We start from the raw sequence: 27958 nt of genomic DNA on the forward strand, positions 1-27958 counted from the left end.
GCAAAAAGGAGGAGAAAATGCAACAATACATCGAGTCAGGGAAATCAGTATCAGGCAGTGCCCTGACACACATTTATGTCAGGGAAGTCCCTGACAGATGATGATCTGAATCTTTTAAAGCCAAGAGCATTCGTAACCAGGGTTCACTTCAATATGATCTCTGCTACAATTACTGCTGCATCTATGCTCCCCTTGCTTTCCCCTTTCCCCTTTTATAACCTCAAATTTCCAGCTACAGCTGCAAAGCCTTGTAGTGGTCTGGGAAAGCTCTTTCCTGCAGGACAGAGCTGTGACAGTGCCCGACAAGCTTTGGGATTTCCCCCAACACGAATTTGCCAACTCCCTGTCCCTTCTCCCTTCTCAGTTGTCCCTTCCCCCTCTCCCAAATATTTCTCCAGCCCTGTCTCATTGGTGCACTACTCTCCCTTGCCTTTTTTGGGCTGCCACCCTGTCAATCTAATGCAATAAGGCCGGGGGCAGGTGCAAACCCCTTACTCTGGCTCCTCTTACTGACCAATCCTCGTCCCAAAATACCCAAGAGCCAATGGCGTGGGAAAAGCCGGGATCCTGGGGAGACAGAGAGAGGGCAAAGCTGTCGGATTTCGGGGGAGGAGGAGGGATCGATTTAGGACCCGGCTTAGCCCAGGAGCTGTTGGGAACATTTGGATTCCTCCGGGGATCGTGGTGACTCGGGGATAAGCGGGGCTGCTGTGCTGATTCACTGCCACCACCGCTGCCAGCATGGTGATCAAAGTCTTTGTCGCCACATCTTCGGGGTCCACAGCGGTAGGTGACTCCTTTAACATCCTCCCTCTCACCGCTGGGATCAGGGCGGGGAATTAGCCTGGGGGATGCCAGGAAAGAGTTTACACGTGTCAAAAATCCCACTGGAATTCTTAGCAGGAGTAAAGCTTAATTTTATTTTGCCCTGACCACCTTATTCTTGAAAAGTTGCTCAAGGTGTAGAGAATTCCTGTCAATGCAGGTAAAACCTGCGAGCTTTTACCACAGTTACAACATTTTGCATTTAAATTATCTGTCATTTCATAGATTTACTGCTGTTTGGGAAAGTATTTGCAATATATATACACTGAGGAAGGAAACAGTGGGTATTGTATTTGTGCAAAAGCGAAGGTAGATTGTTTACAGGAGAAAATAAAAGTGTTTCTTTTTACAAGAGGCTTTAGGACACTGCTTCTGCAAAGGGGAAACTGTCTAAGAAAGAACTTGAAGCTGGATAAAGTTAGGCAGAAAAACTTCTTTCCCAATCCCTTCCTTTTCCTGAGTTTTGGGAGGTTTTTAGTTTACTTGGTCTTTTTTTTTTTTTTTTTTTTTTTTTTTTTTTTTTTTTTTTGGGATTTTTGTTTGTTTTAATTTTTTGTTCTGTTTGTTTTTGTTTTGTGGTTCGTTTTGTTTTGTTGGGTTTGGAGGGGGTTTTTTTGGGTTTTTCTGGGGCGTGTGTATGTCTGTTGAAATGCTATACTGATGATTTTTAGCATTGATGTCTACTGCTAGTAGCTGTCAGCAGAGAGTATCAGCTGAAGGGAAGGGCATGTGAATAGTAGGGAGGTTGGAAGTCCGGGGGAGGTGGGAACCGGGAAAGGACTGTTTCCTTTTATATCCAGTTCCCAGATGAGCTCAGATTTCAGTTTTCCTTTGGCACTCCCTCCCTCCTTTCCAGTGACACGGCTAAACAAACTGGCTGGTGCTTGCACAGAGCTGTAACTACATCTCTATCTCACTGACACCAGCTCCATTTCTTTAAGAAGATTCCAGAGTGGAAAAGCTCCAAAAAAACACTCCCCATTTATAGGACCATCATATGTAGGAAATGAACTGGGAGTCTTTCACTAATCTTCCAGTTGGAATAGTGCTGAGGAAGTTTGCAGTTCTCTCCACTGTTCCTAAGCCTTATATTCTAAAACTAATACTGATATTTAGCTGCTTTTTTTTTTTTTTTTTTTTTTAATATATATATATATAATAAACTTCAGATACAAGGGTAAAAATGAGGAAGTTGGGAACTTCAGGTTTGATAGTTTGCAATTTGTAATAAAACATTCACTGCTCAAGTAGCTTTATAAATTGCCATGTGCTGTGCATGGGCACTCTTCTTGCTCCTGTTCTTGCTCCTGTTTTGATCTGGAGACTCCAGAGGAAAATGATGGAATCTTCAAATGGCAATATTCATCTGTGTTTGCTCCTTTCTGGTGTGCTGAGTGTGTGTATATCTCAGCATGTGTTCAGATTACTGATTCTGAATTGCAACACCAAGTACACCTGAAGGAGATTTCCACATTTTCCCATGAACATGGATGGAAAGTATCCTTTCAGTGAACCTTTAATGAGTTCTGGTATATATAAAATAAAATTCACTCACGCAGAGAATTAGCACAAACCTCAATATAGCAGTAAAATCCTATTAAATAGAAATTTTGTGTCAAGCGTGTACAGCTTTTCCTGAGGAGAATTAACTTAATTCCTAAACAGTTTAAATTGCACATTTAAATTGTCCTATTAGCACTGGTGATCTCTTCAAATTTGGTGGGTGATCCCATCAAATGCATGGTGTTGATTTTGAATTTAAATATAAGATGGGCCCAACCTCTGGTGTAAATCAGCAGATGATCACTGGCAAAGAATGAAAAAGTCTTTATTTTATTTACTACATGGTCATCCTACTCACTGCAAGTGGTTTTCATGTTAACAAATACTTCGTGCAAGTGACTGCAGTGAACCCAGTGGCATTCTGGTGCTCTGGATCAGATGCTGGAATGTTATAATTCACTGTGGCTCTGGAGCAGATCTGCAGTCTGTATTTTTCCCTTCAGTGCTTCAGAAATTTATTTTAAATATCTGCAGCTTTATTATCTTTCTGCTCCAGACTTAGCTGATATTGAACTATTCATTAAGGCAGGCAGAAGTGGAGACACTTATTTATAGCACTAAAAAGCACTAAATGTTTAGCTTGGAGCAAGCAATAAAAAGATAAAATAATGTTGTTGTGTTGCTGGTCACAGAAGTGTTTAGGATGTGGTAATATCCTGCAAGATTCTAAATTGTGGGAGAAAGAGGATTCATGTCTTAGAGAGGAAGTCTTACAGTCTTGCTTCCTGCTGCTCATGGTTGTGACACCTCTGAAATCCTTCTGTTTCCTGTGGTTTTGGTGACATTTTATGAACTTGTCCCCCTTCGAATCAGCATCAAAAGCAGCATAACCAGCAGGGCAAGGGAGGGGATTGTGTCCCTGTGCCCTGCTGAGGTGAGACCCCACCTGCAGAACTGCCCCAGCCCTGGGGCCCAGCACAGGGAGGACGTGGAGCTCAAGGAGAGAGCCCAGAGGAGGCTCCAGGATGAGCAGAGGGATGGAGCAGCTCTGCTGGGAGGAAAGGCTGGCACAGCTGGGATTGTTCAGCCTGGACAGGAGAAGCTTTGGGCTGAGCTCAGGGTGGCCTTGCAGGGCCTGAAGGAGCCCCAGGAAACCTGGAGAGAGACAATTCCCAAGGGCTGCAGGGACAAGATAAGGGGGAATAGCCTTAAGATGAAGGAATAAAGGGGTTAGATTAGACATTAGGAAGAAATTCTTCCTGGTGAGGGTGGGCAGGCCCTGGCACAGGTTTCCCAGGGAATCTGTGGTTGCCCCTGGATCCCTGAAAGTTGAAGACTGGATGGGGCTGGGAGCAGCCTGGGACAGTGGAAGGTGTCCCTGACCATGCAGGGGGTTGGAATGAGATGATCTTTAAGTTCCCTTCCAACCCAACCAGTCTGTGTTTCTATCATCCAACCTGGCCTTGAACAATTCCAGGGATGCAAAGTCCACAACCTCTCTGGCGATTCTCACACTCTAGTTAGATATAACATTTATTTACAACAATTTTTTCTTCTTATTTTAAGGGACTAGTAGCTAGGGATGGCACAACTCAAGCTTTGCTGAAAGAAGAAATGGCATTGCTGAAATAATATCCTGCTCATCACCACTTTGCAAGTAATCTATGCCTAAGTAATTTAAATTCTTCCCATGCCATCAGACACAAGGGAGGGCATAAAGAAGCTCCTGCAGTCTCATCCAGTCTGGGAAAGCCTTTGCATGTCCTCTGTGTTGTTACATCCTAAATTTCCCTCTGTGAATGCTGCTTCCTGGAGAGGTTCCTTTGGTTGCCCACTTAGTGCCACCCACAGCAAAGGTTTCATGCTTGGTTGTGTCCTGAGTCTTTTGCTCTGCCTGAACCCCAGTAATGGTGAGACCTAAGACACAGCACATCTTCTGCTCTGTTTTTCTCATTGTCATAGTCAGAAACTCCTTGCCTTTTCCTTAGGCAGCATGATTCCATGAAACTTTACTGCTTTACCTCAGCATTATTTTTTTTCACACAATTTTTTTTGCTTTCAGGCCTGGTGCTGCCTGAGCCTCCTGTGCAATATGAACCTCAAGCTGTAGGGAAATTATTAAAGCCAGGTTTAAAAGTTACAGCTTCCATAAGCAGGGGGAGCACAGAATCTCTGGCTCCATTTCCATTATCTCCTCAGAAGCACTGTCTGTCTGGAGCAGCAGTTATTCCAGGAGCCCTATCTCCTGCAGTGCCTGTGTCCAAAGGGACAGGCTGACCCTGGAATTGCAGCTGACAGCACTTGAGTGCCCTGGCTCTCAGGGCATGTGATGTTACTCCTGCTGCTGGCTCGTGCAGATTTTATTAACCATTTATACAAGCATCACTCCTGCCACTTTCTCCAGTGAAATGTCCCCTGAGCAATCCTTTCTGCTGCCTGGATGTGTTCTGCGAATAACTCTGCAGCTAAATAGCCAGTAATGAGATTATTTCTGTTTAAAAAGAGAAAATAAGAATAGGAGTAATCAGCTTTGAACTCTGTCAACTGCATGGCTTTTGACTACTTTGGATTAGTGTTTTCATTAAAAGTGATGAACTGATTTTGGCTCACTGCAAACCTCTGTTGTTGCCATAAAAATGTACAGTGTTTGATGTTTGTTATTTTTTATAAGCAAGCATATGTGCAGATAGATGCTTCTTTGTTTGTACAAGGAAAAGAAATTTTATACTTACTCGTGAGAATTCATCCCTCCAGGATAATAGGCTATCACTCTACTTCAGCTCTTCTGTTTTATTAGATTATGGAAATACATAATCCCTGATTTACTTCTCATCTCATTGCCTGTCCCTCTGATTTACACTAGCTTGGTGTCACTTCAATTTCAGGTGTTCAGATGTCTGACATACGGACATGGTTTCAAATCACAAGATATAAAAATCACCTTGCTGCCTCATTCTAGCAATATCTGGTGGCAAGTTCTTTAAAAGCTGTTTAGGAGTAGCAGTGTAGTGAATATTAGAGTTTCAGAGTAAAAGAATGGGTTTATAAGCTCAATGCCTGCACAGAACCAGCATCAGAGGGAATAACGTCCATGAGTGAATTTTAGGTGTCACAGAAGATGTGTGTAAAAGCTTTATTTGCCTGTAACATGTTTTCCATGGTCCAGCTGGAATGTAATTCTGTAATGGGGAATGTATTTAAACACAGGAGTTCAGCTGTGCTGGATTTTCTTGAGCCTTTACTCATATTTATATATTATATCTCAAGAAGCAATGGCTATGAACTAAACCACAAGAAGTTCCACCTCCACATGAGGATGAACTTCTTTACACTGAGAGTGGCAGAGCCCTGGAACAGCTGCCCAGGGAGGCTGTGGAGTCTCCTTCCCTGGACACATTCCAAACACCTGGACACTTCCCTGTGTCACCTGCTCCAGGTGACCCTGCCTTGGCAGGGAGGATCCCTTCCAATCCCAACAATTCTGTGATTCTGACTCTGTGAAATTTATTTATCCCTAACATTAAAGAGTAGAGGCAGAGAGAGAAACCTGGGTCACAGAATGTGATCAGTGGAAAGAGGAAGGCTGTAACATGCTGAGGGAAACATGAACAATTTCAGACCTTTCCTGACTTCAGGCAGGATCACCTTAAGTATGTGTACATCACATTCCCAGATCTGGGAACACAGTAGGAGGCTTCCTGCTGAGCCGCATTTCTAAGCTGGAGTTGTCACTGCATCCAGGGAGGAAAGAAAGAAGCTGGGGGTGGGTGTGTGGTGGGAGGGATGTAGTGGCAGCACTCTGAGTGCTGACAGAAAATGTTGAATCTCAGCTTCAAAAAGTTTGAGGGCTGCTGAGATAGTGAATCCCACTTCAGGAACTTCCAACTTTCAGGGAGAATTTTTTAATTGAAGAAGAATTAGAACAGACTGCCAGGGAGGTTTGGAGTCCCCATCCCTGGAGGTGTCAAAGGAACAACTGGACGTGGCACTCAGTGCTCTGGGCTGGGTGACAGGGTAAGGATTGGCCAAAGGTTGGACTCGATGATCCTGGAGCCTTTTCCAACCTGAAAGATTCTGTAAACTTGACAAACTTACCTGAGTTCTTATAATAGCAGTTGCTTTTAGAAAACCGTTTTTTTTTTTAAAGAAGGAATGTTGTTTTTTCCTCTTTCCTACCCAGATAAAAAAGAAACAGCAAGAAGTCGTGGGCTTTTTGGAGGCCAACAAGATTGACTTCCAGCAAATGGACATAGCAGGAGATGAGGACAATAGGAAATGGATGAGAGAGAATGTCCCAGGTGAAAAAAAGCCTCAGAATGGAATTCCCCTCCCTCCACAGATCTTCAACGAGGAGCGGTACTGTGGGGTAAGAAACTCTTTGGAAATTTAAATATCTTCAGAGAGTGGTTTCGCACAGAAAGGGACTGTTTTCCATTAATAGAATGCATCAAACAAACTCCTTAAAACAATTTGAGATTCACTGTGAAAGAGCAGAAAGAAAGGGAACATTTTTCTAGCACAGAAAAGCAACAAAACAGAAGATTATTTATTCTTTGAGAGCAAAAAATGCACAGAGGGAAAAACTGGCTGGAGAAATTTCTTGAAGTTTCAGTTAATTTTCATGGAGAGTGTTGATGTTTTGTTTGTTTGGACTTATCTGAGCTTCAAGTAGATATTTGAGGTACCTGAGGCTGGGAATAGGAATCTTCTTTTTCCATTATATTATACAAATAAATAGGAATGCTTGTTTACTGGAATAATTCTAGAATATGGTTTGAATTATTGGCATTATATTGCTTGTTCAATAAATATCCAACTCCTCATAATAGCAACTGTAGCATTCATCAGATGCTTTTATATTTTCATATGTGCTTGTAACAGGTTCTTTCTCTTGAGACAGTTTGTTCAAAGCAGAGAAAGATAATAATGTGCCAGCATGAATATTAGGACTGTGAATCAAAAGAGATAATCTTAGACCTTTTATTTTCTCATAGTTTGGGTGGAAATGCCCAGTCTGGAAAGTGCTGAGATCTGGTGGCTGGAATGAACCTGCAAAGTGCTCTGGAACACAGAGCACACAGTGAGCCTGGTTTGGAGTTACTGCACAAATCCAGTGTGAACTCCTGCAAGGTTGTACTGGGGGAACAGGAATTTTCATGCATTGAGTTTTCAGAATGAACTTCAGTGCTCTCAGAGCAGAAGTTGATGATATGAATATTGGAGAGCAGCTGTTTCCTCATTTTCTCCTAGAATTCCTAAAAGAAAAGTTATTGTGTTGGAGTTCATTGCATTTCAGCATCCAGTCTGCACCAATAAAAAGTGTAATTTGATATATCTTACTCTGGGTTTTGTGTCAGCCAGTGCTGCAGTAAATGTTTCTGATGTTCTCTGGAGAAGTTATATAAGGAATTAAAGAGTAATTGCCTTATAAAGTGTTGCAACTGGACAGTCTTGACAGTAAATGATGAATACACAGTTTTTACTCCATGTCTGAAGCTATTTCAGGAAGCCAAATAATCTACATCTTGAAATAAATTCAAGTGAAGAAATAGTCCTTTGCAAAAACACCTCCATGGGAAAAGGAGTTGCAGCTACTGATGTTAAAACTGAAGCAAATTTACAGTTAGTCTAAAAGTCTCCAGAAATCTAATGCACCCAGCTCTCAATGTTCAGAGCTAATGATCCCAGTGGGTGCATAACAAAGACTAATTTATAGCATCATTATTTCCAAATAAATAAGGTAATGAGATCCATATCAGTGCATGAGCTTTATCCTTCTCCCCAGGAGAAGGTGCCTCAAGGGAGCTGCACAGGGAGTGTGATGTGGGCTGAGAACATGGCCAAGGGCTGCCAAACTGCTGCAAAATCCTCCCAAGTGACATGTTCTACAATAAAAGCCTGGGGGTTTGCATTCTGCTTCCCTGCACAGCCTATGCAGAGCCAGCAGAGCCATTGCTCCAAAATCCAGAATTGTTTTAGGCTGGTTAATGTTTACCTGATACATCTTCCCCTGTGTCCCACTCCTTTGGCCACAGCCATTTTATTAAAAATATCCCTGAGGATTGCAAAGGTCTGTGTGACTCCAGTGCAGTATCTTGAATTCATGAAAGTCTTTTTAAAATATATTTTTCTCATCAGTTTTTAAGGGCCTCACTCTTTTGGCACCTAATGAATTTCTAGCTTGTCTAAATGCAGGCAGTTCATACCCATTTCCTGCTATGCCCAAATCACCCTTTAGCTTCAACAGCCCCAATCCAGTATATTTGTAAATGGGAATCTTCATTTTGCTGGGCTAAACAAGTCAAGCTCTTTACACCTCTTCCTTTTTTTTTTTTTTTTTTTTTTTTTTTTTTTAAGACATTTTCCCTTTCTCCTTCCTGCTAATTTTTCTTTGTTCACAGTTAGTACTTTTTTTTTTTTTTAATTATTTTTTAGATTAAATCTGTTACATTTCATTTTCCCTCATTCTTCTTTCTAGGATCACTCTTTTCCCTGCATTTCCCTTCTTATCAATGGTCTTATCAGTTGTTCTTATCAATGTTTGCTTCCCATTCACACATGTGCATATGTGTACACATTACATCATGATGGCCTGGGAGATCTGGCCTTGGGAGGTAAAAAGTCAAGATTAAATATTTCGAGGGGTTTGGAGAGAGACATGACAACCTTCAACTATTTTAAGGGCTGCAGCAAAAAGTGAATTATTGTTCTGCATTCAGTATTGACTCTGCTTTGAGATGGAGGTTAGTCTAGGTGATCTCCTGAGGTTTCTTCCCACCTGAATTATATAGGATTTTGTAAAATATGTTCTGCTCCATGTCCACTGGAGATGGGATGAGCTGTATGAGAAGAAAATGCAGCAAAGAATGTTCAAGTCAGACAGCAGAAAATACGTAGTTTTTAGGAGATGATGTCATTAAAGGTGGATCAGAACCAGTGGATCAGAGTGATGCAATGATTCCTGCCTTGAAGGAATGGTCTTTCGGGACCTTGTCCAATGTCCTCTTCTGCAGTTCACTGGAATTTTTGGAGTGTTGGAAAGGAAAGGGGGTTCTGGGGACAAGTGAGGAGTCTTCTGTTTGTGCTAGAATAGAATGACATAAGAAGAAAGCGAAGTCAGTCTGTCTGCACATCTGCTGTTCTGCTAATACATATAAAAGCATCTTCATTTTCTGGGTGACCATGAAGAGCTGCTCCACTCCACAGCTTGTGCTGTAAAGTGGAGATTTCTTATAGATGGATTTTTATAAAGGTACACTGCCTTGGAGCAGCATTTCCACGAGGTCACAGAAGCTTAAAACTGTCTGATAAAATAGCTCAGATCTTATTTTTCTCCCAGATCTTTGGTATTGCCACTTGAAGAAATAGATTAGAAATTGATTCATTTTTTATGCCTGGCTATAGTACCGATTTCAAGTATCCATTGTAATCCATCAGTGCTGGCAATTATGTCCTTATTTGATCTTTTGCTTAAGCTGCTTCTTTGCTCATGTCTAGACAGACGTCTGCATCTGTGCCACTTGCTAAATATACTGAGCACCCTGTTGCTCTTGTCTTTGCTTTTGCTTGACAAAAACCCTTAAAAAACTAGGAAAGAAATGAAAGGTAAACTTCCTTTTTTCTTTGTAAGCTGAAATCTCTGCTTTCTTCTGTAAACTGAAATCCACAGAATGAAGTACCCTTGTATGTACTTGAAAAAACACCTCTGAATTATTAGGTAAGACTTTTATTTGATGTTGGAATGTGCATTTGCAGCCCATAAACCAACTGTGTCCTGAGCTGCATCTAAAGCATTGTGGGCAGAGGTGAGGGAGGAAATTGTGCCCCTGTGCCCTGCTCAGGTGAGGCCCCACCTGCAGAGCTGCCCCAGCCCTGGGGCCCAGCACAGGGAGGACGTGGAGCTCAAGGAGAGAGCCCAGAGGAGGCTCCAGGATGAGCAGAGGGATGGAGCAGCTCTGCTGGGAGGAAAGGCTGGCACAGCTGGGATTGTTCAGCCTGGACAGGAGAAGCTTTGGGCTGAGCTCAGGGTGGCCTTGCAGGGCCTGAAGGAGCCCCAGGAAACCTGGAGAGAGACAATTCCCAAGGGCCAAAGGGACAGGACACAGGGAATGCCTTTAGAGTGACAGAAAGTAGGGTTAGATTAGACATTAGGAAGAAATTCTTCCCTGTGAGGGTGGGGAGGCCCTGGCACAGATTGCCAGGGGAAGTTTTGGCTGCTCCATCCCTGGAAGTGTCCACAAGGCCAGGTTGGACATTGGGGCTTGGAGCAGCCTGGGATAGTGGAAAGTGTCCCTGGCCAGGTTGGAATGAGATGATCTTTATGGTCCTGTTCCAATTCAGGCCGTTTTGTGATTCTATCATTTATGTAACTGCTAAAATCAAATTTATGAAAATATAGGGATCTCTGGAGGTTTGTAGCTCAGCCTGTTAACTCACAGCAGAGTAGCTCTGAAGTTAGGTTATATTGCCCGGAGCTTTGGTGATCTGCATCCTTAAAAACTCCTGGGATGGTGTTTCCATGCCCTCTCTGTGTGCTCTGACCTGGTGCTGTACCAACCACTCGGGGAAGAATTTTCTGTTGATGTCTAGTTGACAAATAGCACCACTTAGACCATTTATGTCTTTTCATACAGATAAAATATAATTTCTTACCTGAAATAAATTGTTTTCTGCTTATTTTTTTTATCACTTGCCTTGGGAACAGTTATCTTGAGTCATTCAGCAAATGGAATGTGAACAAGTCAGTTAGTAAAGCTTGGGGTGCAAATACACCATAGAAAAACTATTCCATGATCACTGTAGGTATTCCTTTATCTCCTGTTTAATACATTATAGCTTCCTCCTCAGTGTGAGGAAAGAAGTGACCTTCCATTTGCTGTGGGATGTCATTGCACACTCCCTGTTGCCAAGGAGCACCTGATACCATAAAAGATTATCCCCACTTCTGATAAGGAGTTGTCTGGTCATTCACACATCTCACTTGTGTCCTCAGGTCTGGTTATCTACAAGGCTTTGAGTTTCTGGGGAAATTTAGTACACTTGCCATGGGCTACTTTTCCTCATAAACACAAATAAAATATCAAGTCCATTTGATGGCCTTTCCTTGTTTTTGTCTTCTCTTTGTTCCCCAGCTCTTGCCATGCCTGGTTTGCTCAGGCTGCTTTATGAGTATGTGGTGTTCAGGAGGGCACAAGTTTCTTGTATTTGCATGGCCATGCCAAATTCCAGCCCAAAAGATCCAAAATTCTCATTTTCTTGTTTGCTGCACTGCTCCTAAATCCATGGGTCAGATGCAGACACTGCCTGGGTTGGATGAGAAGGAGAATCCCACAGGATTGGGAAAACAGCAGAGAGATGGTCTGAGAAATGGGTGGCCTGGAGCAGCAGCAAAATGTGTTCCAAGGCTTCTCCCAGATGGAGCAGTTCCCACTGGGTGTGACTGTGTGAAAGCCAATCTGTCCCTCAGATAAATCAGTGAAATGGTCTGTCATTTGCCGTGTCTGTAAAGCTCTTCCAAACTGCACTGAAATGTCATCAATTCCACTCTTGTTGGCATTAAGGCCACTTCAAAACCATCCACTCCAGCCTTGCTGATAATTTATACTCTGGAAATACTAAAACAGTTCAATAAAACAGCTCAGGTCCTAACCAAGCTTTACAAACAAGTCTCAAGGATGACTCAGCACCTGATTATTTACAGGCTTCTATTCTTGGAGTTACTTGAGATTAGAGGAAGGATGATAACATGATCGAGGCAGGGACTCAGCAGGACATGTTCAGTCCCCTGTCTCAGAGCTGGATGTGATTCTGGGCCAGTCACTTCTGACTGGAGATTCTGCTGGAACTTAAATATTTGTTGATTTTTACTTGTGTAAGGTGTGAGCTGTGAAGTTCCCAATAACAAAAACAGTGATAGCAAAACTTCCTTAATTGATAGGAGTGTTGTACAGGTGAAAGCAGTAAAGAGTATGCAGGCTGTAGCTGGTGGGGTAGAAGGCATCCTTGGTCTTCTCAGTTCCATTTCCACTGAAAACAGGCATTTCATGTAATGATTTCTCATTTAATTTCACCCATGCACAAGACATTTTGGCTGGTACATGGATATCAGAGAGAACAGCACAACCCCTTCCTAACTTTGTCTGAAAATAACATAGTTTTCTAACCAGACTGCCTTTAAAATAAAGTTTCCTTGTTACCATTTCACTGGAGCTATCATGTTAACTTGACTTGCCTTTTATTTGTCATAAAGTTCCAGGGTTTTGAGGACCTATTTCGTGTCCTTACTCACAGCAAGTTTTATTTTAACATTTAAAGGGAATAGCTTTGCCTCGGAGTGTACAGCTGAGGCACGTTAAAATGAGACAATTTTATCTGATTCTGCCATGGATATAATTAAAGTGTAAGTCTCTGGACAGATTTACTCATTTATTCATTTTTCCACCCTGTGTGAACTCCCTTTATCTGTGTTTTCTTCCTGGGGCTCAGATAATGCAGACAATTGTACAAATGTGTGGTCATTCTCATCAATGTGGAATTTGCCCAGGCTGGTCTCTTCCTCCTGTGCTTTTTGTTTGATTTTTCAATATCAATTCTCTGTTGTTTGTTTGTTCCTTTCTTAGGATTTCGAATCCTTTTTCTCTGCTAAGGAAGAAAATATTATTTATTCGTTCCTGGGCCTTGCTCCTCCTCCAGGCACAAAGGTATGCACTTCTGTCCTTCCATGGGGATCATTTATTTGATTTTAATAAAAGATGAACATAGGCAGTGACTCAGCATGTCACATAAGAGGCAGTGACAAGCAATACATTAGATGTTGGAACAGCAAAGTGTTCTTAGGGGGGAAAAGAAGTAGCTGCTTCAGTAAATACTAGAAAATACTTCTTTCTTGCCTTCTTTCACTGCAGGCATGTTACCATGGCTCCAGCTGATGGGTTTGTTGTTGTTGTTGACACAAAGCAGTGTTTTATTATGTTCAGATTTTTAAGTGATGCAGACTCCCTCACACAATTTTTAGGTTGTGTTGGTTACAAGAAGCCTTCTCTTGCTCCTGACCACATTGAACTGGGACAGTCTTGGCTCCCAAGAGCAGGGTTGGGATCAGACCCATCCCATCCCTCATTAGCACCATGGAACTCTCTCCCTCTCCTGGAGGAGAAAAAGCTCACCCAGCCCTTCATCAAGTCCCTTTGGCAAGTCTGCCTGTGGTTCTCCATCACATTTTGACAATGTTCTAATATATTTCTGGCAAAGGAAAAGCATTTTATTTTGGGTTTTTTCCCCCATTTTTGCCTCGTGTTGTTTTTACAGAAACCAATGTGTTTTTTCCTTATTAGAATCTCCTCCTAATTAGAAGTTTTATAACTGTGAGTGTTACAGCTCTGCCATCCTGAGCTCATGTTAGATGGTAATAAAGTGTTGCCATCTTTAACGTGGGTGAGCCAACAAAAGAAATTAATCAAGAGAGTGATGAGCCAGAGTGACAGGAGAACTCTGCTGCATTGTGGTGACCTGGCTGAGGAACTGCCTTGGAGCAGGAGATCTGCCTTTGGTCCAACTCTGCAGCAGCTTTGAGTGAAACAACATTGGAAATATCTCTTCATCCTCTTCTGTAAAAGCAGAGGAAAAAAAAAAATAAGAAGGAGCCTTTGCTAAGTGCTCTTAGAGCCACAGCTGAAAATACACCCAGGGAAGAGCCCCAGTTGTTATAAATGTCTTTGACTGAGTCCCTGCATGGTAAGGAGAGTGATTTAAACTTTCTGCTTTAGCTGTGCCATCTCCCACCCAGGGAAATAAAAATTACTTGCCTACCTCACAAGGGTCTTGTGAGAATTCATTTAATTAACATCCACAAAGCCATGAAAGGCTTAAAGGACTGCAGGTACTACATATTCTAATCATTATAAAAGACATGTGGAGAATCAGTGAGATAAGGAAAATTGCATTTTTCCACCTTCCCACTCCACAGATTATCTGCTGCTTCATGCAAGGTCCTGTTAGATTCCATATCTATGAAGCAAAGTAACCATTTTTTAGAATTCATTTGTTCCCAGCTGTCAGCAGAGGCTATTACAGTTTCTACTTTGTGACAACCTTGGAAATGTTGAAAATAATATGTTTGGTGCATTCTGCTGGGCAGATTTGTTTGTCAGTGCCATTGGTAGCAGGCAGGTCTTGTTTACAGTGATTAACTGCTGCCTCGGTGGTGGCTTCAGTCCAGAGAGTGTAAATAAGTGAGAGTGTTTGTAAAGTCCCTGTTAAATGTGGAATTTTGATAGTCTCCCTTTCAGAGTCTGTTCCTGTTTGTGAGAGATATACACACTTCTTGCAGAGGTGTGTCACAGCATGTCCACTGCAGGAGAGGCTCCTTGTGCTTTGTCAAGCGAAGAACTCTCCTGCTTTGCCTCTTCTTCTGCCTCTGCTTCCCCCTCATTCTCTGTCAGCTCCACCTTAGATAAGCACAATGGATGGCTCGTGACACTGATTTCCAGCAGCATAAATCTGGAATTATAAGTCAGGTGTGGAAGAGATGGTGATGATGACACATATGACAAGGTTTCCTATTAATCCCTTCTTAAAAAAATTGTGTGGGTTTTGGGTTTTTTTCCTGGAATGAAGGAGCAATCTATAAAGCATGGAATCACCACAAGGCTGTAAGCATTTTCTTTCTAGGGATTTTTACCACGCTGAGACATGACAAAGATTAATATGAAGCTGATACCTGTTTGATACTCTTGTCTAAAAACATTCTATTTCTTTTTCCATCCATCTTTTTGTCTCATACTGCACCAAGACTAGAGGAGTTCTTTAATGGCCATGATCCTGTTTCACAGCACAACCCAACAGCATCCTGACCAGGACTGTTTTGAGCTTATTTCCCTCCATCTGAGGAAGCAGATGAACCTTTTGGGGCTCCCTCAACCAATTATAACTTCTCAACAAAATATTTGTAGTTAAATTTATTCCCAATTCATTGCCATTTGTGAGTGCGAAATACACATTCAGTTCTGCAGACTCTCTTGTTCTGTTGTTTCTATATATCAGTATATTCCATATATTAGAGTCCTTCATCCAGCCCTGGGGCCCAGCACAGGGAGGACGTGGAGCTCAAGGAGAGAGCCCAGAGGAGGCTCCAGGATGAGCAGAGGGATGGAGCAGCTCTGCTGGGAGGAAAGGCTGGCACAGCTGGGATTGTTCAGCCTGGACAGGAGAAGCTTTGGGCTGAGCTCAGGGTGGCCTTGCAGGGCCTGAAGGAGCCCCAGGAAACCTGGAGAGAGACAATTCCCAAGGGCTGCAGGGACAGGACACAGGGAATGGCTTCAAACTGAGGAGAGGAAGAATAGATTAGATATTACAAAGGGATTCCTTCCTGTGAGGGTAGTGATGCACTAGAAGAAGTTTCCCAGGGAATCTGTGGCTACCCCTGGATCCCTGGCAGTGTCCAAGGCCAGGTTGGACACTGGGGCTTGGAGCAGCCTGGGACAGTGGAAGGTGTCCCTGCCCATGGAACAAGATGATCTTTATGGTCCCTTTCAACCAAAATAATTCTGTGATTCTCCGTTTCTGGGATTTTATCATACCAAGTGCATCTATTGCCTTAAAGGGTGCACTGTGCCCTGAAAATTCAATGACTTTGCGGGAAACCAGTCCATATTTGTGGTGCTTCAGCAAAGGTCTGTTAGTTCACACCATCCTCTCTCCTGTTGCCTCTTCATCACAATGGTTTTTGTGTTTTCTGAAGCATCATTTAGGAGGGCTGAGCAGAACAGTTTTCTGAGAGAAGCAGCAGACATATTGCTTGCGTTAATGACTAATTTAATCTGTTAATACCAAATACTCCTCACCTGAAGGAATACCTGGTCTAGATTAATTCCAAACAGTTCAGGACAAGCTGGGATTTAAGGGCAGCTGTGCCTGATGCCTGACCCAAAGATAACTCAAATTTGTGCTCAATTTCTGAGAGATCCTGTTTAATCCTGGGTTAGTGGCCTGAGTAGTGATGTCCCAATGGGATACATGTGTAGATCTGAGCTATAATCAGTGCAGTTTGTATCTTTGGGGTCAGATGTGTCAGTCTCAGCTGCCTCAAAAGCTGGGTAAATTTTTTTAAACCTGGCACCACTTTTATGCTTAGTCTGACTCAGTGAACTCAGTGATTTATGTGAATTGAGGGTCTGTTTTCAAGTACTGTGTATACTTGAAGCCTTAATCCCACTCCTCTTGATCTTAATATCCAGAATCTTGATTTCTCCAAATCTGTAGATACTCAAGCTTAAGTTAGTGGAAGAAGGCTTCTCCTAAATCTGCTTTGAATTACAAATTTGTGCTGTGTGCATTTTATTTAAGGAGAAAATGACCTGTCAGCCAATCTTTAGAAATGGTACTTCATTTTGAATTCGTTGAAAATTAAATTCTGTGTTTCTATGGAGAGCCAGTGTAGTGATGATATTCTGAATGTCAGAGTTCTCCATATAATTAACAAGAACTCTGTGTGTGTGTGTGTTTTCTGGCTGATAACATGCTGCTTCTAAAGTTTAGTTCTTTCAGCTACAACTCTTTTTTTGTGCCTTATGATCTAAATATGTGATTCATCTGAGATGGATTCACACAACAGGGTCATTTTAATTAAGATGCTCTCTAGGATTGTCCTTAAGTGTTTTATGTCGCAGCCAAAAATATTGAATGCATGGATTTTAATGAGATGTTAATATTTGTGCTGAAAATAAATATTTAACCAATTTCAAGACCAGGTTGGATGGGGCTCTGAGCAACCAGGTCTAGTGAAGGGTGTCCTTGCCCATGGCAAGGAGGTTGGAACGAGATGATCTTTAAGGTCCTTTCCAACTCAAGTCATACTCAGTGATTTTATTAATTTAATTTTCATTAGCACTGTCCTTTTCATTTGAGGAACTTCTGCAAAGAAATTATCTGTAAGAAGTTGCCATTTCCTAAAAAAAATAATGTATTAACACAGTGTTGCACAAGAGAATGTCAATGTTTTGTTTGTGTTACTACATATTTTGATCTTCATATATTTTTTTGGCTTCTAGGAGAAAAGTAAACAATAAACCAAGCCGAACAAATGTCTCTGTAGGTCTGTTTTTAATAACAATGCCACCAGCATCAGAGTGCAGTGAGCCCACAGTTTTATGTGCACTTGAAATGAGACGATATTGCCAGAAAAAGAAATTGTCTTTTCTCCCTCCTCCTTCCTCTGGCTCCTTCTGCTCCCTCCCAGCTGCTCATTCCTCTCCCTGAGCATCCCCCACGTTCCGTGCTGGCAGAAACACTTGTGCAGCTGTGTGACAGAGTGTGAAACTGGTGTGAGGTAGAAACGTTTTGCTTTTTAAAGCTTTAATCTTGATCAGCTCCTGCTCCAGTTCCAGAGGAAGGAGGAGGACTTAGGGACCTTTGTGCCCACTCCCTTTTCACTGCAAGTAACTGAGATGTAAAACTGACTTTCCACTATTCAGGAGAAAATTTCCAAAGGAGCACCAAGCCTTACAGGCAGTCAGGTTTAAGCAAAAACATCAGACTGCTGTGATAACCTGCTTCCTAACATTCCTAAGCTCCTTTCTACCATTTCTGTCCCCATCCAGCAGAGCTTGTCAACAGGAGGACATCTCTTATGTCCCACAGCACATCTTGGGACAAAGATTCCCTAAGCCAGCACTCAGCCAGTCAGCTCTGGGGATAAAAGCCAGCCAGACAAGCCCTGTTCTGCAGAATAAGTGCACTGGCTGAGAAAATCATCATGGGGACATTGGAGGAGGAGTTGTGAAGTTTACAGGACAGGGGAACATGACTGAGGGCTTCTGTTTAACTGTGGAGACAAATGAAATTATGGAAAAGGAGTAAACCCCAAACTAGCCTGAGTTGGCTGAGTTGTAAGGGCTTGGTCACAGGGGTGGGGAAGGAGTTTTTCTCCTCTCAGGGATGTGCTGCTCTTCCCAGAGGGTGCGAGACTCAGGGTAACACAGGACAGGAGCTCCCCTGAGTGCCAGAGGAACCCACCCCAGAGAACACCTCTCAGAAGGGGTCAAATTTCCTTTTAATGAATAATTTCCTTCACCTCAGCTTCTCTACTACAAATATCTTCCAAAATCTCCCACTGATGATGATTAGAATTTTTCTTCACAGCCAATTTGTACTCATTTTGCATCTCCCTCAGCTCTCTGCCTTACCCTCTCCCTGACTGATGTTTACTCTGATCTATTTTGGGAGTGCCATCATATCCCCTCATAGCATCACTTTCAATAGATTAAAGCAATGAAGTTTTTTTTGTCACCCTTTCATAAGACAGGCTCTCCACTCCCTCAGATGTTCCTGTAGACTTCTCTGCACCTGTTCCAGTCTGAGTTTCTCTTTCTTGAGCCTGAGTGACTGGGATGGCACAGAGAAATCCAGAGGAGGTTTTGCCTCCACATTTTTTTTTACCTCTTTCATTGTCACATCACACCCATGGCTCAGTTATCCCATCCTTATTTAAATACATCCATCTTTTTCTCCCTTGATGATCATTAAGCGACGAGCTCCTGAAGTGCAATAGAAAAATCCCTTTCTAATATCTGACCCAGAACTGCTTGTCCCAAATAAGGTGATTTTGCACTTCATGCTCTTGCATTTCATCATATTTCTGCTGTTCCACTTGAGGCTTCCTTTTATCTGACACAGTGACCTGTCACAGCCGCCCAGCTGAAAGGACACCAGGATATTTATCACATAAAGAACCTCCCAGGAAGTGCTTGGTTATGGTGCTGGAATAAATGGGCTTGATTGACTGATGTGGGAAATGTGGGAAGAGTTTCCTGATGTTTTTAAGAGAGAAAGTTAAGAGACTAAATGTGAAATCCCTTTGTTATTTCTGTTTTTCTTGGAGCTTCTCTGGATGATGTTTAATTGGAATTCATGCTAGTGGAGAAAGGTGATTTTTTTTCCCCCCTGAAGCTCAGATGTGCCATTAGGATGAACTTTGGTTTCTATTGAACTTTGCAGAGGAAGGTTAGAGAATCTGCTGTGCTGAGAAGTGCTTGAATCCATGTTTTCCCCACACAAACCCCACTTGGTCAACATTTCAGCAAGTGTTCTTTTCACAGGAGAAACACACCCTACAAGGGGGTTTTTCATTTGAGAGCTGAAGCAAAAAATAGAAAACCATTTTCTCAAAATAAGAAACTCAAGAATTTTATAGAAATGAATTGTTGATTATTTGAAGCTTACCATGACTTCCCCTTTGCTGCCAGGAGACTGAGAAGTCTGATGCCACAGAGAAGTCTGATGCCACAGAGGAGAAGTCTGATGCTACAGAGGAGAAATCAGAAGCAACAGAAGACAAATCTGATTCCAAGGATGAAAAATCTGATGCCACAAATGAAACTGAGGCACACACAGAAGACAAGGCAGATGAAGGGGCTCCTGAAGAGGCTCAGTCTGACCAGACACCACCAGAAGGCCAAGAGGTAATTTTTCCTTTCTCTTTGTGATCTGAGGGTTTTAGCTGTGCTAAGCCCATAAACATAAACCCACAAGCTCTCCTGGTGTGCCCCAGGGTGACTGATTGCAGAGTGTCTTTTGGATGTATTTTCTTTGGTATCAGGATGATGTGAAACCTGGATAAACCTCCAGGGAACTTTGTTCTGATTCTTGAATAACAGCAGCTGCTTTTTGCCACTTGTTACCACAAGCTTTTTTTATTTTATCTTGATGGTCATTGGGAACCAGAGTCTAGTTATGGAGGATAATTTAGGACTAGACATCTGAGTCATGCCTGTGTGAAAAAAAAAAAAAAAAAAAAAAAAATAAATTGCTGCTTTCAATGGCCAGCATGTGCAGTGCTCATAAATCTGGTTGTAAATGTTTGCTGCTGATCTGACAGTGACTTCTCCAGGCAGTTCAGAATCAGAGGCCAGTGTTTTCCTTTCTCTCTGCTCCTGCTCTGGTTTTACAGATCTCAAACTGCAGCTCAGACTGTCATTTAAGGATGGGTTTATTTGGATGCTGACTCTTCCCAGGGAGTCAGGCCTGCTGCTGCATCAAGCACTCAACACTTGTCAGGTTCTTCTGTGTTTGGAGGTCAGATGGTCCCAGGGGAATATCCAGCACAAATGCATCATCTCATATTAGAGATCAGAACAAATGGAGTTTGGCAATATTTCTCCAGAGGAAACACCTCTTTCCCCATTGCCCTTTTTAATAGTGACTGATCCAGCCACTGTCAGGCTGGAAAAGCCCCTTTTGCACTTCCTCATGCACATCTCAACCACTGGGAAGTCCCACTCATCATTTCAAAACAGTGATGAGGAGAGACAGTCCTCAGTGGGTACTAAATTCCTCCTTAATTAAAATTATATCCAAGCACTTTTCATGTTGCTCTAAATTTCAGCTGGCAGGTGAGTGCCATCAAACTCCTTTTTTTTTTGGCTCATGAGAGGAGCCAAAACTGCTGCCTGCCATGGGTGCCTTGCCCTTCTGGCTGGCATTCTGCTTTAATGTTTTTCACATGAGAGCAGGACGCTGGAATTTGTCTGCAAATGTGTCAGGCAGCTGTGTAGGAGAGGTTTTGCACTGACATCATCCAGTACCACTCCCATACAACCAGCACCTTGCTCCACTTCTCACAGAAAGGATTGGAGCTAAAAGTGGAAGACAGATTTCTGTGTAGTTTTTCAGGGAGGGGAGAGATCACAGAAAACACTTTTTTTGCCCCGTTCCACCTCCCACTTCTCGTGTCGGCCAGGACAAATCGCTTCAGTCCCCTGGCATCTGCCTGCCTTGCTATAGTTCATCCCAATTATCACTTCTGTTGGGATGGCATGAATCATTCTGTAGGAATTCTGCTCTTCTCTCTCACTCACTCACTACAGACAGCTCACAGAGGAAGGGGTTAGATAAGAAGAACAACTCTGAGGCAGCTACAGCGAGATGAATTCCACCTTTTGTCTCGTTTTATGCTTATAAAAGGAAGTAAAAATACCTTTTCCTTACCTGAGCAGGATTTTGTGAAGGTAAATACACTCAAAGACTGCCAGATTGCCATCAGAGTATCTCCACTGGATGTTAAGTCCTACAGGAGACTTTCGACACATTATTTTCAACACAAAAATGTGAAAGATGGCAGGTTTATGCTCTATGGCTGAATTAATATACCAGTGGGAATTTGGCACTGGAATTTTGGCCTTATTTAGCACTGCTTCAAACCATCTCAAAAACGACTCCCATTTGTGGGGTGTAGCCAAGCCAGCTTCTCTCCAGTGACTTCTCAGGAGAAATGTCAGCCCTGGGGAAAAATTCTGGAAGAGTCTTGGCGAGGTGAAGTTCCCTCAGCCTTTGGCAGTGAACACAGGACAGAAAACAGAACCAGCTGGGGCTGTCTCAGCCCTGGGGCTGCAGGAGGAGGCTCCAGGTTTCAGGAGGCTCCTCCAGTGCTCCTCAGTACAAGGGATGTTCAGTGTAGAGGTTGTAGCTTTCTCCAACTTCTGCTGCTCTTCCTGGGAGATGCAGAAATCCAGAAGCTTTTTGGCCACATGGATGTAGTGCCTCCCATTCTCGTTTTGGTTTTGAGTTTCTTGAAGAGAAAGCTGAGCTCCAGCTCACATGGACCCTGCTGGTCACTCGATGTGCTGGTAATAAATTTTCTGCAGTTCTCACTGTCCGATTTTGACTTCAGATTTAAGCTTGGAAGTTACAATATTTTTTAAGTGGTGTCCCAGTTAAATCAGTTTTCAACACAGATTGGGCTCCCTTCAGGGCAAAATTATTTTAAAAACATGTTCAAAAATCATATTATAATGCAAGTCTGTATCCTGTCTCAGCAATTCCCCAGCCCATGTTTAAACCCTGGCACTGCAGTTTACTCCCTTAACTCATTCCATGAGGATTCAAATCAACCCTTCTGCCTTCTGCCTGGCACTGTGGCATTTGCCTCTTGTCTTTGGGATTTTGTGTAGGATTAGCTCTTTCCCCCAACAGCCAGCTTAGGATCTAACATTAAATTCTATTCACTTTGTACATTTCTTTTTTTTCTTTTTTCTCTCTCTCATCACGTCTGCTCAATCTACAGTCTAAAACCAGCTTGCATTATTTTTTATTCCTTGTTGAGCCAAGGCATCTGTTGCAGCCTACAGCACTTAACAGAATCACAAGCCAGATTCTGAATGATGATATATAGCATAGATATGACTGTCTATAATTCTGATTATACTTTCATTTTCTAGACCAGCTAGTTACCAAAAAAACTCATGAAAACTCTACCTGAACAAACAAACAAAACCCAGCTCCAAATCTTTGCTTGGCAATGAAGCAGTTTTGACTGGAAGTAACTAAGGAAAAGGGAGCTCAATTTAATGAGTTATTGTCCTTTTCCAACATAAAAGATAAGCTTGAATGTGTTTTGTGAGTTAATTTGGAGAACATTATCTCCAAATGAATCCTGTGAATTCCACATGATTTTCCTAAATTCAGTGTTTAACTTCTGCTGTGTTTTTCCTCTCTGATTTCTGATATTCTTTCTTATCTTTCCAACATTTTCTTTTTTATCTTTTCTGTAGGAAGGCAAGGAAGAACATGCAGCAACAGGGGTATAGTATACTTGGATATTTTCTTATCATCTTTAGTTTGTGTGCATTTAATTCCTTTTCAGTCCCTTTGCTTCACTCAAAAGCTGAAAAATTCTTATTCATGACAGTAAATACACCACAGTCATATTCTGCTAGAGATAATGATTGGTCCTACTGTGGATTATTGACTGGGAACAAAGATGGGCCTTTAATCATAAAAAGCTGTAAATGGAAGAGAAATTGTCTGTCACAGAGTCTTGAATAAAATTTGCTAAGGACTCCCATGACAAGTCTCTTTGATAATCACTGACTGACACCATGCTGTGATTGCATTTTCAGTGTGAAAGGCTCCTTCTGACAATTTAGGCAGTTCTGCCCATTAAGGAGATATTTCCCTCATGAGAAATTGCAAGACCCAGGTGCAAATCCTCAAACACTTTTCTGTTTTGCCCAAACCTTCAGGATCAGTCAGTGCCACCCCAGCAGCACCAGCATCAGCCCAAAGCCTGTCCCCAAGGGCCACCTCCAGCCTCCTCCTGAACACTCCCCCAGACAGTGACTCCAAACCTCCCTGGGCAGCTCATCCCAAAGCCTGACCACTCTGCCAGGGAAATTTCCTTGCCCAATCTCCAGCCTGAGCCTCCCCTGGTGCAATTTGAGGCCATTTCCTCTCCTCCTTTCCCTGTCCCCTCCTGGCAGGGACTTGTGCAGAGCCACAAGGTCCCCCCTGAGCCTCCTTTTCTCCAGGCTCAGCCCCTTGCCCAGCTCCCTCAGCTGCTCCTCCCAGGATGTGTTTTCCTGCCCCTAAAGCTCCTGGACCCATGAGCAAAGTGCAGAGGTTCCTGGAAAGGCTGGTGAGGGCCATCAAGCCTGGTTAGTTGTACCCTGGCACCACAAACTAATTAAAAACTAAGAGAAATAACCTTTTTTTTCCCCCCTGTAAAAGGTGATTGACTTAAATTTTGGATGGAAGTTGGTAATATCTGAAAGATGTGCCTTGTCTGTGGGCTCTCCTGGCCCTGTGTCAGAGTTCTCAGGAGATAAAAAAAGGCACCTTTCCTGGGGGAAAATGCCCAAAGAGGCAGCATTCCTTTGGCATAAAAACTTCTAATCCACAGATGTTTGCATTACATTTCTGGTTTTGCAGGAGTGATTCTCTAGTGCAATGCTTTTCCCTGAAAAAACAGCTGAAACCAGGAATCTGATGCCAACAGCTCCATTCCCAAGCAGATATTTAAGCAGGATTTCACTTCAGCAGCTCAGGTGTGACTCCTGCACAGACAGGAGGAGCCTGAGATGAAGAACAAAGGTCTGTGCTGCTCATGTAGGACCTGCAGTCCTGACTGAAAGCTCATTATTGATTCCTTGATTGGTTACTTGATTGTGCCAGCAAGAAATTCACATCACTTTTTCAGTCTGAGCAGTTTGTGGAGGGGTGGCAGATTGAGATAAAGCTGATTTACACACATGGGAGTGCCTTTGGACAAAAGGTCCTAGAAGAGGAGCAGAGGAGCCCACAAAGCAATTGTTTTTCAGAGCAGAGCTTCATTTAATCTAGAGACAGAATAAGCAGAAATTGTTGTCTGCATTACAATTTCAAGCTTTCAGATAACTGTTGATTGAAGCAAAGGGCTGTTGTCTATCAATTGTGTCATTTCTCCTGCATAAAAGAGAGAAATTAGAACTTCTGAGACAGAAACAAGGCTGTATTACCTGATTCCAGATGATTTTTAGATCATTCAGGAGTCTAATTCCTGTGCCATGAATCTTTAGTTGTTCACTGCTCCAGGAAAGTGTATAAAAATAATAAACTTTTTGCCATATTTACATGTATTTCATATTCTCATTTTGATTTGAGCATGTTTGCAACTTAACCTCCCTAAGAGTGTTCTTATATTCCAGCATGTGCCTATTACCTCCACAAAATAAAGCCCTGCCACGATGAGATTAAAAACTCTATACATTAATTCTGTTTCTGAATCTCAAAGAATATTGCATTTCCTAGAACTGGAACAGTTGTAAAAGCAGAGCTCTGCATTTCAAGACTGCTTATTTTTTCTTTCAATTCTTGTATGGTAACTCCAAATGTTTTCTATTAAAAAAAAAAGGAAGAAGAAGAAAAGCAGCAGGGAGAGGGAGAAGAAAAAGAAGAGGTGGAAGAGCAGGAAGAGTCTTAGTACAGTTCCCTATGACACAATATTTCTTGAACAGGTTTTCAGGTAAATATTGAGACAACAAACACAGTTTCTAAATACCCTTACAGTAAAATAAACTTGCAATTTTTGTAATTATTGTTATGGACAGGAGACGTGTCCATGCACAAAGTACCCAGCTGATGATTCAAAGGTATATTTAACTGTTGCAGCTTGTCTTTCCCATGGAATAAGAATTCTTCCCTCTCCTCTCTTACTCAGCGACTGATTCCACTGCAGCTTTTAGCAGCTCCATGTCTCACATGAATTCCTCTCTCAAATTTAGTTGGAAACTTAAAATCCTGGTAAGAGGGAGGAGCCTGACAAGAAATATGACTCAATATAAAATTACTGGAAATAGGCCAAATTTAAAACTGCCAAACAGGAAGCAGCTGGAAGGCAGAGTTTGTCCTGTACAGGTGTGTGAGCACCCCAGCACTGCTCAACTTCTGTCAGCATGTGCTTTTAATTTTAATTTTCAGGTTTTCACCTTCCTCTGTCCCTTATCCCCTACACTGAAATACAGATTAGTAAATCACTTACTGGGGAGAAACTGAAACTTAGAAGAGAGTTGGAATTTCCAGCAGATTTTCCTTGGGGTAATGGGACTTTCTCTTGATCACAGATACTAAGTGTTCTTTCTAGGATCTATAGAATCATGGAATGGTTTGGGTTGGAAAGGACCTTAAAGATGATCCAGTTCCAATTCCTTGCCATGGGCAGAGACACCTTCCACTATCCCAGGTTGCTCCAAGCCCTGTCCAGCCTGTCCTGGGCTGGATTCCCAGCTGACTCAGACTCTGAAGGAGCTGCCAAAGGTTCCACCAACCAGGTGCTGGTGGGATTTCCCAGCACCTCCACAGGGGAGGAAATCCATCACTTCTTTCATGCTGCCTCTCCCAAATCCGGGTTAATCTGTGGCATGGGAATTAATTCATCACAACATTGTCCAGAGTTCAGATCTGTAACATCCCAGAAGTGCTGAGTTCTAATTTAATTTTCTGTTTTTTGTTCAGGAAGCACCAGCTGGAGCCACCCCACCAAAGAAAAGAAAATCCCTTTCTCAAGCAAAGCACCACTACCTTTTGTGCCTGTCTGAACAGAAAAACATAAACAAAACACAGACACTACTCTGTCCCACCTGTAGCCTTTATATATATATTTGGTATTCCAGTTGCTTGTTAAAATGGATCTCATGTCCTATTTCAGTCAATTGTTGTGTGTTGGGATAGTTTTTTGTCCATGTCACATGTAGATTGTGAGCTCTCCAGGGCAGGAACCGTGTCTCTCTCCATGTCCAAACACTGCCAAGCACGTTGCTGCCACTCAGCAGCCAACCCCACTCACACCAGTGACGTCTTCAGAGGAAAAGAAATTCAGCACCAAAAACTGTAAAAAGGCTTCCTGTACACAAAGCCATGTGAGTCACTTCTCCCTCAGCTGGCATTTGAAAATGATTGAGATTCCCATTGTGCAGCAGTTTAAATAAATGTGTTTTCTGTCGTATCTGTTCTTTGTCTGCAAAAGCTTTAATTTAACTCTGCACACAGAGGTTTTCTCCATCATTAGGGCTGTGGGCTGTGCAAAGTCATGGAATCAGAGAATCATGGAATGGTTTGGGTTGGAAGGGACCTTAAGGATCATCCAGTTTCTGCTCATTCTGGAAATGTCCAGCCTGGCCTTGGACATTTCCAGCGATGGGGCAGCCACAGCTTCTCTGGGCACCCTGTGCCAGGACCTCTCACAATGAAGAATTTCTTCTCAATATCCAATCTAAACCCACTCTGTTGGCTTGAAGCCATTCCCTGTGTCCTGTCCCTTTGGCCCTTGGGAATTGTCTCTCTCCAGGTTTCCTGGGGCTCCTTCAGGCCCTGCAAGGCCACCCTGAGCTCAGCCCAAAGCTTCTCCTGTCCAGGCTGAACAATCCCAGCTGTGCCAGCCTTTCCTCCCAGCAGAGCTGCTCCATCCCTCTGCTCATCCTGGAGCCTCCTCTGGGCTCTCTCCTTGAGCTCCACGTCCTTCCAAAATCATCAGCTCAAGGTGCAGCAGTGGCCAAGACCCAGGGAAGTGCACTGTCAGCAGGATGGCAGGGCTTTGCAGCCATACAGACCTGGCTGTGTTGACATCTTGAACAGGTTGTGCAGTCTGGTCTCAGGGAAGACCTGGGGAAGTGAGAAATGCTGAGAAAAATGGCAGCTGGAGAGGATGAAACAGCTGTTCCATGAGGAGGCTGAAAAGACACTTCAATTTGGAGAGGAAGCCAAGGCAGCTACAAAAAAAATCATAAAGATGAATGCAGAACAGTGAGTCAGAAAATCCTGCAACACCATAATGAAAATTAGCAGACACAATGAAATTAATAGATCAGCTTGAAGGAGAAAAGAGAGAGAATGTTTTTATGCAGTGAGTCAGGAAATTTTGGAATTCGTCGTCAAAGGATGTTACAATGTAAACAGGTCAAGGAAGGGATCAGGCAATGTTAGGAACAGGAAGTTCATAAATGGATACCACATCCTGGGATGGGTCCTAAACATCCCGAATCCAAAGAATCACAGAAGCTGGGTACTGAGGGCAAAAGGATTTAAATATGCCAGACTTCCTCTACCTAAATAGTTTTGCCCATTTCCACTTTCAAAGACTGAATACCACGTTAGGTGAGGAACTGATTTTAACATTTCTTATGTTCCTGCAGGTAATTCCTCTTCCTGGGGAAAATTTTCAGTATCTCACCAGCAACCAAATCAGGACGCCAGTCACTGCTGGTGCAGAGGTCTTGAGCAGAAGGACTTTTGGGAGCATGGTGGACAATATAAACACAGCACTGTTAATCACTCTGGAAATGTGGTAAATCCAACATGTGCTATGCCTTGATGTATTTCCAGGCTG

At 42.7% G+C, this 27958-nt stretch overlaps 1 protein-coding gene across 1 annotated transcript; it reads left to right on the forward strand.

The window, feature by feature from the left end:
- Positions 1-587: 587 nt before the first annotated feature.
- On the forward strand, positions 588-26578 carry SH3BGR (SH3 domain binding glutamate rich protein). The gene is made up of 7 exons (XM_083855852.1): positions 588-786; positions 6509-6694; positions 12948-13040; positions 19599-19784; positions 22872-22901; positions 24989-25099; positions 26089-26578. Exons 1-6 carry the CDS (start codon positions 742-744, stop codon positions 25055-25057), a joined length of 609 nt encoding a protein of 202 aa, XP_083711978.1. The 5' UTR covers positions 588-741; the 3' UTR covers positions 25058-25099; positions 26089-26578.
- The last annotated feature ends 1380 nt before the right edge of the window (positions 26579-27958 follow it).

This window comes from Zosterops lateralis (assembly GCF_965231275.1).
Source record: "Zosterops lateralis genome assembly, chromosome: 2".
Classification (NCBI taxonomy): domain Eukaryota; kingdom Metazoa; phylum Chordata; class Aves; order Passeriformes; family Zosteropidae; genus Zosterops; species Zosterops lateralis.